This window comes from Typha latifolia, chromosome 15 (assembly GCF_019914945.1).
Source record: "Typha latifolia isolate L0001 chromosome 15, TyphaL0001v2, whole genome shotgun sequence".
Classification (NCBI taxonomy): Eukaryota; Viridiplantae; Streptophyta; class Magnoliopsida; order Poales; family Typhaceae; genus Typha; species Typha latifolia.
The window spans coordinates 1,023,699-1,041,080 of NC_133100.1; the positions used below are offsets into that span (position 1 = coordinate 1,023,699).

The window sequence follows — 17,382 nt, forward strand, 5'->3', positions numbered from 1 at the left end:
CTAGAGATTTTCATATTTTTTAGTATTCAAGCTGGGGCAATTTTCCTCCTCCATAGACGACTGATGCACCAAGCACAGTTTCTTAAGACCACTGAACTTATTACTGTTTTTCACCAAAGAACCATCAAGCTTATTGCAGGGAAAAACAGTCAACTCTTTTAAGTTTCTTAAACACTCATGCTGTTCTATTAACCATTTACTAGGATACTGCAGCTGTTGACACCCTTTGATGGTCAAAATGGCTAAAGATGATGATAATGAGGAGGATGACGTCCTTGCCAGCAATTTTGGGAACTCAATCAATCCCAAATTGAAAAGTTGAAGTCTTTGGAGAGTAGCAGGGAGTGGAGGAATTGTTGTTAGTTTGGGGCACTCTGATATTCGGAGATTCTGGAGGCGAGGAAACAAGTCGACTTCAATATCATCTGCAGACCACATTTTCCACTCAGGTAATCGATCAAATATCAACTCTCGCAACGAAGGAAACCCCTTTACAGAGCTAGAACCATGGAATCCACACCCAACTTCTTTTATTGCATGCATCCCACTTACTTCAAGAACCTGAAGTTGGAGAAGCTGTCCAAGAGGTGGAAGGTTTTCCCAAGCTTTGCAATCAATTAGCTTAAGACTTACCAAATTATCGAGTCCATAATTACAAACCATCCAACTTGGAGAAATATTACCTTTATAACCATCGATACAGAGCTTTTTAAGTTCTCCATGTGGTTTGAGGCCGTCTAATATTTCATTCTCCACCTCAAGTTTGGTGTCCCATTCAACATACTCCCAATGTAATACCAGCTCGACAAGTTTATCTTTCTCACATAATCTAGCTTCTCCAGCTTGTTTTTTACTATCCACATTTTCAAGATTCCTGATACAAAGACATCCTCGAAGCTCTTTCAAGTCTCCTAACTGTCCAATATCAAATTCAGGATCATTTTGCACGGAGAAAGGGCACATTAATTCCTGAAGCTGATTCATTTTCGCTATCCCTCTTACCTTTGAAAATACTCCAGCGGAACAAATCAAGCTTCGCAAATTAATCAGTCTGTTCATCTTTGCAGGTACCTGATCAAACTCCAGCTGGGAAAGATTTAATATTTGTAGATGGTAAAGCTTGGTTACTCCGTCTGACAATTCTTTAATACCACTTTGTGAGAGATCCAAGTAGCGTAGATGAATAAGGTCACTCAGGTTGCCGGGTAGCTTTTCCATGCGACAGTAACTTAAACTGAGCACCCGGACGCTTCGTAGCTGTTTGAGGACATCGTGGAGATTAGCATCATCAAAATTGACACTGTAAGTGTGAAGAAAAAGCAAGGTGCGTAGATTTTTCAGCACAGATGCATTCTTCTGAAGTCCGACGAGAGTATTAGTTGATATAGATAAATGCTGCACAGTACTTGGGATTTCTTTGACCTCATCATGTTCTATTCTGAGACTGCAACTCTTGTAAGTATTTTCCGCCAAATCATGCAGTAGATCATGTAAACTATATACATCCTCCTTCATAGTCGACTGGAAGAATGACTTGGATATCAATGCATCAAAGTAGCCTTTTACAATATCCTCGATTCTCTTCTCCCTGTCATGATGATAGTACATACCATGTGCCATCCACATACCGATCACTTTATTATAGAACAACTCCCAAACTTTAGGAGTTACACTTAAATATGAAAAGCACTGCTTTAGATGGCAGGGTAAATGGAGGTAACTCAGTGTGAGAGCTGGCATTATGTCATGATGGCCCTGCTCTTGTTCCCATATGTCACTATTAAGAATGCTTTCCCAGTGATCCTCTTTTAGCTTATCTTTCAACAATTCACCCACGGTCATCGCAGCCAACGGTGACCCCTTCAACTTGAAAGCTATTTCTTGCCCAATTTCTGCTAGTCTCTGATGTCTGTCGGGGTCTGCATCACCAAATGCACACTTAGAGAAAAAGGATTGATAGTCATGCTCTGGTAAACCCTTCAATTTGATAGGGTGCTTAATTTTCATCCACTCTGCAGCACGCTCTAGCCTGCTGGTTAACAAGATCTTGCTTCCTTCATTTCGATGGCATAGTGGAGCGCAATCTTCAAGCATATCGCATACTTTTCTAAGAGTCTCCTTCCATACATTGTCGAGCACGAGTAATAATTTCTCTAAGCTTAGCTTCTTCTTTAGAATTTCTTGTAATTCATCTAAATCTTCGACATCAATGTGATCGTCATGACAGTGCAAATGATCTAACATTTCTCTTATAAGCCTGCCTACATTAAAGTTATTAGAGACACATACCCACATCCTGAGGGAGAAGTGTCTCTTCACCTTCTCGTCATTGTAGACTTCCTGGGCAAGAGCAGTCTTCCCGATGCCTCCGGCACCGAGAATTGGAAGGATGGGTACATTTGCGGTACCGTACGATTCCGTATTCAGCAAGAAGTTGATGATCGCTTCCTTCTCCTCCTCCCGCCCAACAAAACTTTGTTTGTTCTTCTTTGGTGTGCCAGTGGGAAGCTCGCAATTGAGACTAAGCTTCTTGGACTTTCCATTTAACTTTATTATGTCAACGAGATCCCTCACATCAGCATCAAGTCGTTCTAACTTCTTAATATAACTACTCAGATCACTGAGCTCCCCGGGTTTGTGTCTCACAACATTGCTAACCTTACGAAGACCTCTCTTTATTGTGGAAGAAGATTTGCGTTCAAGCTCTCGGTATGCAAAGGTGTCGAGGAGATCTTCCACCTCGTACACCAACTTCTTGAACTCCTTCAGCCATTGAACCATAAATTGGCTTTCATTTGTCTTTCCCTCAGTTACTTCGACAACGCATTGGAGTTTTAGGAGAAATTTCGACAACGTTTTCAGCTTGTCTTTGACATCAGACCGCAGCTCGTGCTGCCCTCCGAGAAAGGAGCGAGCTCTATTCGCCAACTCCTTCACGACAAAAGGTGCAAACACAGCAACAAACTCCATCTTCTTCCCGGCGAGCGCAAACTGAAACCAAAAAGAGAGAATCAGAAAGACAGGGTGATCAGAAGAGAGACAAACGATGGTACCAAACACTTAAGGTGGTTGAAGAAAAATTAGTCAACTACGTCGATTGATGATTAATGATATGCAAGCATCATCGATTGGTGATGATAAGTGAATATTATTTATTTATTTGCAAGATTGGACCTCAAAAGCTATTGAAATGACAAGTTGGCACCCATGCCAGCTGATTGTTATTTGCCACGCTTAATCCAATTCTTACGGCTCCAGCCAACAGAATCGGGAGTTGACCTTCAGCAAGGTAATCTTTTTAACTTGTGAAACACCAATGGGCTCTGCAATCATACCCCGCTGTTAAAAAAATAGAAAAAAATAAAATAAAAACAGTAACTCTTAATTAGTTATTTGGCAGGCTAGTAAATTGCCAATTATCCAAAACTAGCAATCACGTCGTTACCTATGCCCGATAACAGTTATTTGACATTTTCTTTAAGGTTTTTTTTTCCTCGGCGTCGGCCCTAGCTCTCTGCTAGGGTTTGATTGCCGCCTTCTCCCCCTCGAGAGAGGGGTTTTCAAATCGGCCTTCACTCCCTCCCCTCCTCTAGCCGGGTGCTAGGAGAGGGGAGGGGCTCTTCTTCTTCTTCTTCTTCTTCTTCTTCTTCTTCTTCTCCCCTTCCTCGCTGGTCTCAAGGCTTGCCAGCCCTTGTGCGGCCAGGTGCGTGGGTGTGGAGACAAGCCGCCTAGGCCAAGCCTCGTCATCGATTTCTCCTTTGACTCCGGCCCTCTTACGCCTCCAACTCTATCGGTACGTCGCTCTGCCCCTCCTTCACCTTCATCTTCGTCGGTACTTTCCTCCACCTCCTCTGTCAGACTGGGAGTGGTGCTCTATTTACATCAAGACTTCCCTTTTACGGTCCTAAAACGGTAGGCTATAAAAACCTTAATGTGAAAACTACTCGGACTAGAAAAGGGCAACTTTTGCCCATGCTTCTAAACCTGATCTTCTCATGTTGTCTTAATTAAATTTGAAGTACACTAGGGAGAAAGTCGTTCAAATTTGTTCGAACAATGCTGTCTTGAATTTAATTTGGGGCATACCGGAGAAAGTTGTTCAAAGATGTCCAAACAAGCTTTGAACTTTCAAAGTTCATTTGAACAACTTCTAAGGTCAGAAGCTTCCTTCAATCTTTGTCGTAACTACTTATATTTTTCATTCTCTATAGAAAATTATGTCACAGCTCATATATAGTAAATTAAGTAAAATTACGTCATGACTCACAAGCTCCATTTTGACAATTTTGTAACAAAAATCAAAATTTTCTTAAAAATAATAATTTCTAATAATACATTCCCTTAATAGAGCTGAGCCTAATGATATTCTTCAAAAAAACATGTAGAATATGAAACATAGACATTCTATATCAAGTCCACATAAGAATGGAAGATGTGATAAATCCAATGATGTTGTAATATACTAAAACCAAGACATGCATATGAATATAGTCAAGCATGTAGGCATAATAAGCATCTCAAATATAGATTTCACACTACATGTAGCAATATAGGACAGCATGAAGTGCACAATCAATAAGTTCAAAATGCAACCAAACTACTTCCCCATCTTTGTCTAAAATTGTCAAAAAGAAAATCCTAAGTAGAGGGAAAATGCTGTTGCGTAAAGAAATAAATATCATGCAAAAGAGTCTCCTAGCGAGCCTTCTCTTCACCATGGTGAATCTGCTCCATAGAAATGTAAGTGCAAATTTATGTAATGGTAAGTTCATAGACATGAAACATTTAAAAATGTTAGATTTTGTAATTGGCAAATTGGTGATTAGACAAAGTTAGTCATATTGTACTCTTTAATTTTTATTATATGAGCTGTGGCATAACACCCTATGAAGTTTGGAAGATAAATGGAGCTAGTGCGGTAAAGATTGAAGTTCATTTGAAGGTCGTTTGAAGCTTGTTTGAAATCTGTTTGAAGTTCGAACGACTTCCAACAAATCTTACTCGAGAGCTCTAGAAGATAAAACTAAGTATTTATTTTGTTTAAAGTTTGTTCGAGCAAACTTCGATTGTTTGTAGAGAAATAATGTTGAGATGTTTGTTTAAAGTTGTTTGAACAAACTTTAATTGTTCGAAATTGTTCGAACAAACTTCGAACAAGATTTGCCTAAGCTTTATAAGTCATTTAAAGTAGCTTTCAATGGGTTTGTTCAAACCTGTTCGAACGTGTCGGGAAATGTTCACCTTTTTAGTCTGAAAAGTATACCTTTTGGGGGCTATAAAAGGAAAAGTCTTGAAGAAAAATGCAGAACTCCTAAAGACAAAAAAATCTCTTTAGAGATCATTCAAAGGGGGAGTTGATCTTGTTGGAATTCTACTATATTGAAGATTCAATTCGACATTATCTCAAGGATTATAGAGGCAAGCCAACAATCTTAAGAGTCATCAAGATTGGGTATCAAGCATGAAAAGCAGTGTATTGAGGAGGAGTAAAGCAAAATATCATCAAGAGTATTGTTGGAAATAACAATCGGGTTATAAGTGTTTTGTAACCGTTATTTTTATAGTGCTTGGTTTGATCTCATAGAAGAGATCCGTGATTTTTTACCCTTGTTGAAAGGTTTTTTCACATTAAAATTGTGGTGTTTAATTGTGCCTTGTGTTTCATAATTTCATTGTTTTTTGTCATTTTAAGTAAAATAGATCTATTAAGAGGTAATAAAATATTTTTAAAAAATATATTATGCAATCTTATTTTAATATTAGATTAAGACAAATAACCTGTGGAAGAATGCTCGTGCAAAGAAGATTGATGTACAAAAGATAAATTAAGTCAAAACAACATGCTTTCAATTCTATAGGTTGGGTGTGCATCCAACAGGTTAATCAAAGATAAAAATTTCAAAGCTATTTCAAATAATTTCTTTTGGGATTCTCCTAGAACGAATCAAGGATGTTTTGTTACACTTATTAAATGATACCAGGGGTCAGATTAAGGCAGAGAACTCAAGAGAGATTAAAGATTAATTATTTGAGAGTTCTACGTTTCTTAATGAGCTTATTTACTACTAAATTTGAGGAGAGCTTTTTTATGCCCATTGCTGGGAGATTATCTACTTGTACTGAAACAGCATAGGAGCTTAAATCATAGTGTAAATGTCTAATACCTTCTTCGAGTGATCCATGTTGAGTTGAGGACAATCAATTAGGAGCGATCTATTTTACTGAATAGTTTATCATTGTGAAAAGTTCAAATAAGAGAGGGATTTAAATTAGAGAGATCGTCTGGACATAGACTGCAAAGCACTCAACTTTCAAGTTGCAAAGTTAAGTTAGCCATTCACTTCACAAGTGATGCACCTGTTTTGGATTGCGACAAAACAAAGATAAGTAAAATACAAAGTTTGGCAAAAAGATTGCGATTCTCTATTGCTTGAAAAAAAGTTACAAAACATGCCAATGATAAGAAAATTTAAAGGGGTAGGATAGTCATCGAGGGCAAAATGAACACCATTGAACCAGTGGCACTTCGGTTGCAAAGCTGGCTCACTTAATGCTTCTCGATGATTCTCCTATACTACTAAGTATGAGCATCCCCAATAATGCAACCCAGGGGGTTCAAAGGTCTTGTGGGGGCTTACATTTTGAAAGTAAGCCCTATTTGGATTTTAGTCCATGAGTTTTATAGGCATGGGGGGAATTCCAAACTAGTGTTGCGACGAGCTTCTTCAAGTTCCCAACTAGCTTCTGACATTGGAAGATTCTTCCATTTGACCAAGTATTTGGTCTCCGTTGCTCCGTTGGGCAAAGTTCGCACTCTGTCCACTAAGAAGGTGTCAACTTGCCTTTCAAGCGATGCCGTTGTGGGATTTGGCTGGCTTGACATATTGCGAGAAGGGTCTTTGCGATCGGCATGATACGGCTTGAGGCAACTCACATGGAAGATCGGATGGATTTTAAGCTAAGTCGGAAGTTGCACTCGGTAGGACACATTGCCTACTTTGTTGATGACAGGAAAGGGGCCTTCATATTTGGCAGCAAGTCCTTTGTGCACTTGTGAAAAAACTTGAGTGATGCCGGTTGAAGCTTGACCAGCACCAAATCGCCTTTCTTTAAGTCTCAAGGCCTTTTATTTGTTGTCTGCCCACTTTTTCATCTTTTGTGCTGCCTTCTCAAGATAGGCTTTGGCAATCTCCACATTCCGATGCCATTCTTTGGCAAGGTGATATGCCGAAGGGTTGCTGCCTGTGTAACCCACCACCAAAGTATGCGGTGTGGAAGGTTGTTGTCCCATGATAACTTCGAAGGGGCTTTTGGTGGATACAGAGCCAACACTAAGAACCGATCCACCACAACCAACACTAAGCCAATGTCCCCAACATTTGGCAAGCTCGAAATGAAATCCAAAGAGACACTTTCCCATAGCCGCTCAGGAACAGGGAGTAGTTCCAACAACCCACAAGGCTTCGCGTGCTCCATCTTGTCCTGTTGGCAAATGAGACAAGTGCGCACATACTCTTCGACGTCTTCCCCCCATCTTTGGCCAAATAGTAAGCTCTTTCCACAAGAGTCAAGATCCAATGTATGCCCGAATGACCTGCTCACAAGGTGTCATGACACTCATTGAGCAGTTCTCTTCTCAAGTTGTTCATCCGTGGCACATACACACGGTTTCCTTTTGTCATGATGAGTCCCTCCTAGACCCAAAATTATCGCGTCTTCCCTTCGTCTACAAGCTTCTTGAGGGTCTTCGCCATCGGATTGCTTTGCATTCCCTCGTGAATCTTCTTTAGAAGCGACGCTTGCACTTGGCTTATACTCTCATTCGCCACCGCTTTAAGAGCAGCAAGTTGCGGCTTAATGCATCCGCAACTTGATTTGTTCAACCTGGTTTGTATTTCAAAACCATGTCAAATTCAGCCAAGAAGTCTTGCCATCTTGCTTGCTTTGGAGAGAGCTTCTTTTGAGTTTGGAAATAACTAAGGCAATATTATTAGTCTTCACCACAACGCGAGACCCAAGGAAATAATGCCTCCAAACATGAAGGCAATGTATGATCGTCGTCATCTCCTTTTCGTGCACTGTATACCTCCGCTCCGTATCATTCAACTTGCGACTTTCATAAGCAACCGGATGTCCTTTTTAAATAAGAACTCCGATGGCATAATCTGAGGCTTCCGTGTGAACTTGAAACGGAATGGAGTAGTTTGACAACCGCAATATGGGTTCTTCCATCACCGCTCTCTTCAAATCAGCAAAGGCTTCTTGACATTTGCTTGACCACTCCCATGAACAGTCCTTCTTCAGCAAATCTGTCAACGGTGCAGCCCTCAGCGAGTAGCTTGCAATGAACTGCCGATAATAGTTGACAAGTCAAAAATGAGTGAAGTTCCATCACCTTCAAAGGGACTTGCCAATCATGAATTGCACGAACTTTCTCCTCGTCCATGCGAACGCGACCTCCGCCAACTTAGTGTCCAAGGAACATGATTTCCTCTTGTGCGAAATAGTATTTCTCCTTCTTCACATAGAGAGAGTGGACCCTAAGCACCTTGAAGATGACTTTGAGATGTTGGATGTCCTCTTCCAACGTCTTGCTGTACACCATGATGTCGTTGAGGTAGACCACCACGAACTTGTCAAGGTATTCATGGAACAGTTGGTTCATGAGTGTACAAAAGGTTGCAGGGGCATTCGTCAAGCCGAATGGCATCACCAAGAATTCGAATGCGCCGTAATGTGTCACACACGTTTTCTTTGCTTCATCACCATCCATAACTCTGACTTGCCAATACCCTGACCGCAATTCTAATTTGGAGAAGTGCCGTGCTCCTCCAAGTTGATCAAACAAGTCCACAATGAGAGGGATTGTGTATTTGTTTTTTATCGTCACTTTGTTCAAGGTGCAATCATGCTTCTTTTGAAATAGCATCAGTGCCCCAAACGGTGCTTTGAGCTGCAGATCAACTCACCCTTAAGCAACTCATCAAGTTGCTTCCGAAGTTCCACCAACAACGAAGGAGACATGCGGTATGGTGCACGGGTTAGAGACTTTGTCCCTGGCTCCAATTCAATCTTGTGATCCACCGGTCGTCGAGGAGGCAAGGTCTTTGGCAATTCGGGTGACCCCACGAGGAATTAGGCCATTCTCCAAAGGATCCGCCTCAAGCTTCAAGGCCGCCAAGAATACTTGCTCACCCTTCTTAACACCTTTCTTCAGCTGAAGTACTGAAAATTGCTTTGTTTCCTTTGTTGTCGTCTTCACCATCGAAACGACACAAGGGGACTCATCCCCCATTATGCAAAGAGCATTAAGAAATGGCATTGGCACTCCTCTTGCCATTTGTAGGAATTCCATCCCAAAAATGACTTGGAAGTCATCCAAAGGAACCACGATGAAATTGGCTTTGCCTCTCCAAGACCCAACTGCAACAAGCACATCCTTCGCTTGCCCGGCGATCGGTTAAGACTTCGAATTCACCACCTTCATTAGACTTGAGTCCTTCAAACGGAGCAACCCAAGTCGTTGTGCTTTATGGTCTGTTATGAAGTTATGAGTGGCACTAGTGTCAACCAATGCCTTGGTCGACTTTTCATTGAGCTCAATGTCGACAAACATTAGCTCTTTAGGCTTTCGGTTCTTCAAAGGCAATGATCTTCTCTTCTCCCCCCACTTGAGCCTTGAGTGCATTTAGAAGCCGCAATGCCCCCATGCGAGGGCCCTCCGTCGACTTCTCATCGTCGCTCTCCGAACTTTGCTTTTGGAAGTAAGCCCCGTTTGGGTTTTGGCCCATGAGTTTTGTAGGCATGTATGGGGAAAATCTCAAACTAGTGTTGCGATGACACTAATATTGCGATACTAAGGTTGCTTCGCAAGGAGCTCTTGAAGGAAATAAAAAAACACTCAATAATATGCAAAAGACATGAGGTTGACATCCCATTTACGGACTCAAAAAGCGGTAAATAATAGGATCGACATTGCGAACAAAATGGTCCTAACAGTACGGTGTGAGTGGTTATAAATGAATCTTATATTTACATTTGTGTGTGAAATTTAAGATGCAAGGAAATATGGGACTTTATAATTTCCTGATCGCCTCTTTGAATTATTCGTATTCTAAACGCACAAGAGAAGTGGATTTTGTTAGTAAATTTATAGATGATAGAGGATGATGATCAATGATAACTTCGTTTGCTTCTTACTTCATCTATTTAACCTATAATCTTCCACTGAGACGGGACCTAATCTCAGGTAGAATCCCACTCTTTCATCTCTCGGGAAGGGCTTGCTACAATCAATTTCATTTCTTGAGCCTGAAAATGAAAAGTTGTGAAGAACATAGGAAGAACTATTAGCAGCAAAATTTAAACAACTCAAATCAAGAGGGTTAGGATTAGAAAACAACCTAAAGAACACAGAGAAGTATACTACCTCTTATATCCTAGAGCAATTGTTGTTTCAAGTTATACCAACGTGCGGTAATAAATTATGCATCAAAGATCCAAGAAATTTGAGACGAGAGACTTTGGAAGAAGAGAGTTAATTATTTTTCACAATCTAAACACAATATAAGGAAGTAACTAGTGTTGGCAGTAATAATGTGATTCCAAAGAGTCACAAAAAATATGTAAGTTAAGTAGCATAATAATCTTTACCGATAAAATAGGTACTTATTTTAGGGACCAAAGTCCATAAAAATTTGTCATTTATATACCATACTAATATTTCTCAAATATCCAATATGATACTAAACTCATTTTTTATTATTTTTTATTGTCATGATATTCACTTTAGAGCTAATTTTATTTACTTCTCTTTATGAATTTGACTAAGTGAATATATAACAATAAAATGCCTTTTAAGCTAAATTAATTTCACCATTAAATTATCATTAACAATGTGTGGGTTTCACTTAAAACTTAACTCAAAGTTAATAAAAATTTATGTCAAATACATAAAGTTACTGACAACCAGAACATAAAAACCCTCAAATCCCGTCCTTTCCATTAGCACAACTTTTTCCAGTTAACTGCAATAATATGGAACCGAGATAAGAAGAAAATGAGTATATGACAGTCCCTACATATCCAAATTCTACACAAATACACACAGGGGAAACAGAGCACTGAAATTGAGACAGCATTTCATTTGTAGGTGATGGCACGAGGAATATAGGTAGAATCAAAACAGCAACAATATCAACTTTTTCAAGATTTAAATCATGTCAATCACTCAACACGTAGACAGGGAATGTGACAAATGGTCTGCCAGTCAGGTCCGTCATCCATGTTATACCGGTCGTTAAACTCAGGGTGGCATCGACTTACTGACAAATATGCCAAACTCGGTGGCAAGTCCTCCTTGCTAGGCAGAGACCAGAAGTTGCTGCAATCCTCTATCTCCAAATTCCTGAGTGAGTGCAGGTTCTTCAATGCAGGCAAGGTGCCGAGATTGTCGCAAGCTTCAAAACGTAGCATCTGGAGGGAGGTGAGAGGGTGAAACACCTCCTCATTGATTTCCTGTTGATTAGAAAATATAATTTCCAGTTCTTTGAGGGAGGCAAGGCCTTCCCCACTAAGCAGCACTTTCAGCAATAGGGTGTTGTCGACGCAGAGAGCGGGAAGTGCTGATAATCCAACTTCTTCCACCACAACATATATCTCATTTAACCCCGAGGATGGCAATGGAGTTAGCTCTGGACAACCAACTTTCAAATATTGAAGGGAACAGAGGGCTCCAAGGCCCATAAGCGATATAAGGCCTCTATAATTTGTAATCTCTAACCGATGGAGTCCTGTCAACTTTTGCAGCCCCTTCTCCAAGGAAAGGGTCGTTGGACCTGAGCACCAGTCTATCCTCAATGACTTAAGAATATAAAGGCCTTGGAGAGACTTTGAGAGTATCTTGTCTGCAGCATTACAGTTAATTATTTCTAGGCTTTCCAAGGATTCAAGCAGCAGGCCATTATCCTCGTCCTCGTACTTCAGGTCCTCCTCCATGTAGTTCACGTCCTCCAGTTCCTCCTCTTCCTCCTCAAGGTTCTGCTCAGACGGCCAGCTGTCAATGCAGAGTTTCCTCAGCCCAATGAACTTGTTAATTGCTTTCACTAATAAAGGATCAAGCTCACCACGGGTATCAACAGTCAACTCTTCCAATTGACTAAAATTTTCATGCTGTTTTAGCAACCATTCACCTGGAGACTGCAATTTTAGACATCCTTTGATGGACAAAATGTCTAAAGATGATGGCAAGAAGTAGGAAGAGGATAAAGCCCATTTCTTTGCCATCAATTCTGGGAACTCGTTCAACCCCACGTTGAAAAGTTCAAGTCTCTGGAGAGTAGGAGGGAGTGGAAGCATTCTTCTTAGTTTTGGGCACCCTGAGATTCGGAGAATCTGGAGACATGGAAACAAGCAGACTTTATTGATTGAGGACCACACTTCCCACTCGCGCAAGTCATCAAATACCAACTCTCGCAATGATGGAAACCCAGAACCATGGAATCTATCTCCAACTTCTCTTACTGCATGCATCCCACTTAGTTCAAGAACTTGAAGCCTGGGAAGCTTTCCGAGAGGAGGGAGATCGTCCCAATCTCTGCAATCAGTTAGCTTGACACTTACTAAATCATAGTGGTGAAAGTAGTGAACCATCCATCTCGGAGACCGGGTACCTTTATAGCCATCGATATGGAGCTTTTTGAGATTTGCATTAGGTTGGAGGCCTTCTAGTATTTTGTTCTCTACCTCAGGATTGGTGTTTCTTTCAACGGAGCCCCAATATAACTCCAGCTCGACAAGATTCCTTTTCTCCACTAATCTAGCTTCTTTGGCTTGTTCTTGACTTTCCACATTTTCAAGATGCCTAATACTAAGAAATCCTCGGAGCTCATTTAGGCACTTTAACTGTCCAATGTCAAATCCAGGAACATTCTGCACGTAGAAGGGACATATTAATTGCTGAAGACAAGTCATTTTCCCTATCGCTGCTACCCTTGATAATACTCTGCTGGAACAGATCAAGCTTTGTAAATTAATCAGTTTGCTCATACTTGCAGGTACAAAATCAAGCTCCAGCTGGAAAAGATTGAGAGACTGTAAATGGTAAACCTTGGTTAGTTCATCAGACAGTTCTTTGATTTTACGATTTCCAGAGAGATCCAAGTAGCGCAGATGTGTAAGACTACTTTAGATTGTCGGGACACCTTTCCAAGTTGCAATGTTTCAAAGTCAGCGAGCGGATGCTTTTTAGCTGTATAATGACTCTTTGGAGATGATCAACATCGTTAGGATGGATAGAGAAATCGTCCGCAAAATCAAGGTGCGCAGCTTATTCAACACAGCTGCGTTCTCCTTTAGGCTGGCCAGATGTTTTGTGTTCAGAAACAAATGACGAATGGTGATTGGAATGGTTCTGAACTCATCACCTTCAACTCTAAAGTAGTCATCCTTGCAAATATGTTCTGCCAGATCATGTACTAGATTATGTATAATGTAGTGATCATAATCATCACTTGACTGAATGAATGACATGGATGTCAATTTCTTAAAATAGTCATCTCCAATATCCTCCATTCTTCTTTGCTTGGGATTTAAAAACAAAGTATCGAAAAGTCTCAATTCACCAATACCCATGATTCTTATTATCTTGTCATTTTGATAAATCATACCCTGTGCCATCCATATTTGTATTACATCTTCACGTTTGAAGATCCAATTCTTAGGATATACACTTAAATATGTAAAGCACTGCTGTAAATGAGTAGGTAAGTGTAGGTATTTCTGTTTGAAAGCTGCCATTATACCGTCCTGACCTTTCTCTAATTCATATATGTCACTCATGGAATTGCTATCCCAGTGACCAACACCTGACTGATCTTTCTGAAGCGCACCCGCAGTCTTTGCAGCGAAAGGTAGTTCCTCCAGATCTGAATCTAATTTCTTCCCTCTATGATGCTTCTCTAGATTGGCACGACCAAATTCATACTCCTCTAGGAAGGATCGGAATTGATCTTTTGGGAATCCCTCCAGTCTTTTTGGCAAGATTGAACATCAAAATATATAGTAATGGCAAGAGGTACCTATACCAGCTGACAGTTATTAGGAAAATGGTTTCCTTGCCGAGTATAGATACAATTCTTGCGGCACCAGAATGGGGAGTTACCGATTTCCTTTGCATTCTTGGCATGCCATAGCGTTGACCTTGAGCGATAATCTCAACGGAAATCATTTTACTTGGTAAACGCCAATTGGCTATGAAATCGTACCCAGCTGTTAAGAAAAGGTTGAGAAACAAAGAAATCTAATAAATTATTTGGAAGCCTATTATAAAGTGCCAGGTAGCCAAGATTGGCAATCACGTCTGGCAGGTTGATATATCTATGCCAGCTAATACTTATTTGGAAATTTATTTTCTTTCCTCAGTATATTCAATTCTTGAGGCAGCAGATAAATATATATAGGAAAAATCCGTAGACCTTACATTAAGTATGAGAAACTAATTACATAACCAAATTCATAGATGGATCAGTTCATCAACATTAATCTCAAAATGTAAGACTGGTTAAATTATAAGCGATGATGTTGCTACACTAGATCGTGAAGAATACCCTAATATCCTCCACCTATATATTCCTGGACAATGGATCAATTGTCCAGTCCGCACAATAGCGAGAAGCATTGATAGCTTTGACCACCATGGGGAACTGCAAGACCTTCACTAGCTAAAGAATTCTCACAATGATTTTGTAACACACAAAAAGAAAAAAAGAAAAAGCACAAGCGTCGTGTGCCCGCACTTCAATTCAATTGCAAGGCATGTGCCAAGCGCATGTGATTTCTTTCTCTCTTCCCCCACCTCTCGCGATCAGTTATGAGAGGTGGGAGAGATAGATGCCGGAGTGGAGTTCGGACTCCAACCCCCCCACCCCCTGGCCATGTCTCTATAAAACCTAACTTCCTCAATCCTCTTTTTTCCTAGCCGCTCTCTTCTCCCTCATTCCTCTCTCTCTCTCTCTCTCTCTTCTATGTTTCGTGCCATCGAAGAACCCGACGAGGGCCACGGACCATCGGAGCTCTGGCGGATCAAATCAAAACCCCCAATCCAATCCGCATGTCAACCTTTATCTCCCCTTATAATTAATTTGAAATTTGCTTAGTAAATCATAGTTAAATCCTAGCTTATAATCAATAGCCAGCGACTTCGAATCGACCACCCACCGGCCTGGAAAGTTACCCCGCATCAACCCCTCGCCATGGGTACTTAATATTCCCCTTTTGCATATAATCAAGCAAGTACATGCATATGCAAAGATTCTTAAGGACTTATGCACTATCAAACAAAAGCATAATGTAAAAAAGATTGCATTTCTAACGGAGCAAGTTAGTGTTATACTTGAACATAAGATTCCACCTAAAAATAAGGATCCGGATATCCCTCCATTACTTGTATTATAGGGGAGCAAGAGTTTGGGCAAGCCTTACTCGAGTTAGGAGCAAGTGTGAATCTTATGCTCTATTCGATTTACTTGCAATTAGGGTTAGGAGAAATCAAAGCCACATTATTAGTACTTCAATTAGCTGACATATCTTTAAAAAAACCAATAGGGGTAGTTGAAGATGTTTTAATCCAGATTAAAATTTTTTATTATCCTATTGATTTTCTAGTATTAAATACTCAATCTGTGGTTAACTCTACTTTTTCAAATTCTACTTATTTTAGGTAAACCATTTCGTGCCACTGCTAATACTACTATTAATTGTAGGAATGGATTATTAAAATTATTTTTTGGTAACATGACTTTAGAGGTTAACATTTCTAGAATTGGCAAACAATCATTTAACGATGAAGAATGTCAAACAGACTTTTCTACTTAACACTCCCATAGAAGTGGAGGTTGTTGCATTGTGCAGAATTGATCCCCTTGATTCTGAGTTCAAGGCATCTATAATTAAAATATAGCTATTAATGATAGTAAGTTGCCTATCACATCTGACACTCATGAGATGAAACATTGTCAACTAAGGTTTGAGGAGCTTTCTACCATACCAGCAAATCTAAGTATGGGAGTTCCTAAAATGGAGCTTAAACCTTTGCCAAAAGGTTTAAGGCATGTTTTTTCAGGACCAAGAGATTCATTTCCTGTTATAATTTCTTCTAATTTAACCCCGTCCCAAAGCGAGCAACTAATTCAAATCTTACGAAAACATAAGTCTGCCATTGGGTGGACTCTAGCAGATGTACGAAGTATTAGTTCTTTGATGTGTTATCATAGGATTCATATGGAAGAAGAGGCTAACCCTCGTAGAGACCCTTCAGCGTAAACTTAACCCCCATAATAAAAGAGGTAGTGAAAACTGAATTCATAAAATTATTAGATACAAGTATTATCTATCATATCTCTAATATCAAATGGGTAAGTCTTAGGCAAGTGGAGAATCAATTCCTACCAAACTCATTGTAAAAAAAAAAAAAAAAAAAATTGGGCACACACGTGCCGAGCACGTGCGTTGACTTAAAAGCGCGCACTGTGGGGCACGTGTGCCCCTTTTCTTTTCCTTCCCTCTTTTTTTTTCTTTCTTCTCTTTTTTCCTTCTTTCTTTTTCTCTTTCTTCCTTCTTCTCCCCGCCAGCTCACTTCCCCCCATCTCCTTCCTGCCGCGCCGGAGCGCTGCCAGCACCGCCGACCTCGTGGATTGAAGTGTCTAAGCTGCCTCTCTCTTCAGGTAAATTTAATTCAAAAATGTGATCCGGCCTCATCGTGATCCGGCCGGTCGGTAACTTCGTGCCTTGCCGCGCTGGCTCAGTGAGCCCCTACTCTCAGCGAGGATGCCCCTAGTGGCTTCCTTCGTGGCTTTTGTGGTTGGAGTCGTCCGACGAATGGTCGCCTTGGCCGATAGTTGAGGCGAGGTGGTTTCTCGCTGCCGGCCATCACTGGTGGTTGGGCTTCCTTTCGACTAGCTTCGATTTGCCAAGGGGACTGTGTTGGTGGGGTTAGCTGTGCTGGTCAACGGTTGGGTTCGCCGGCAACCCCCCTTCACTGATTAGGTCCTTGCCGTCGGTGGATGGTGGCTGTCTTCCCCACCGACGGGGTAGGCACCGTGGGTGCCTTCCTCCGCTGGCGGGGACATCAGCCGGCCTGTTGGCCCCGGCTGCTAGTGGCGGTGACCACCGATGGTTCTCCGCCCATCCACCCTCCTTTTGGTCTAGGTGAGTAGGGAGGGAAGGGGGAGCGATGCCTTGGACTCGGGTTAGGTGCAGCTAACTCGAGTCCTGGTCGGGCTAGGCTGGGTGCAGCCCCGGCTCAGGGGCTCTCGACCCAGCCCAGGCTCGAGTGTTAGGTCGGGCTGGTTGCGACCTATCCCAAGGCCGTGTGCCAGGCTGGGC

At 41.1% G+C, this 17,382-nt stretch overlaps 1 protein-coding gene and 1 long non-coding RNA gene across 3 annotated transcripts; one reads left to right on the forward strand and one right to left on the reverse strand.

Annotated features, from left to right (window-relative positions):
* LOC140802361 (disease resistance protein RGA2-like) lies at nt 1-3,586 on the reverse strand. Of its 2 annotated transcripts, none has more exons than XM_073157874.1 (3): nt 3,446-3,586; nt 3,175-3,323; nt 1-2,991 (listed from the first exon to the last, which is right to left on the reverse strand). In XM_073157874.1, the coding sequence occupies exon 3, from the start codon at nt 2,968-2,970 to the stop codon at nt 1-3; it is 2,970 nt and encodes a 989-aa protein (XP_073013975.1). In that variant the 5' UTR covers nt 2,971-2,991; nt 3,175-3,323; nt 3,446-3,586. The 2 variants fall into 2 exon arrangements, with proteins under 2 accessions (XP_073013975.1, XP_073013974.1); XM_073157873.1 differs by having other exon boundaries at nt 3,175-3,339; nt 3,446-3,580.
* Nucleotides 3,587-3,655: 69 nt separating this feature from the next.
* Nucleotides 3,656-13,549, forward strand: LOC140802362 (uncharacterized). The gene is made up of 2 exons (XR_012111638.1): nt 3,656-3,793; nt 13,056-13,549. It is a non-coding gene; the product is annotated as an uncharacterized lncRNA (long non-coding RNA).
* Nucleotides 13,550-17,382: the final 3,833 nt, after the last annotated feature.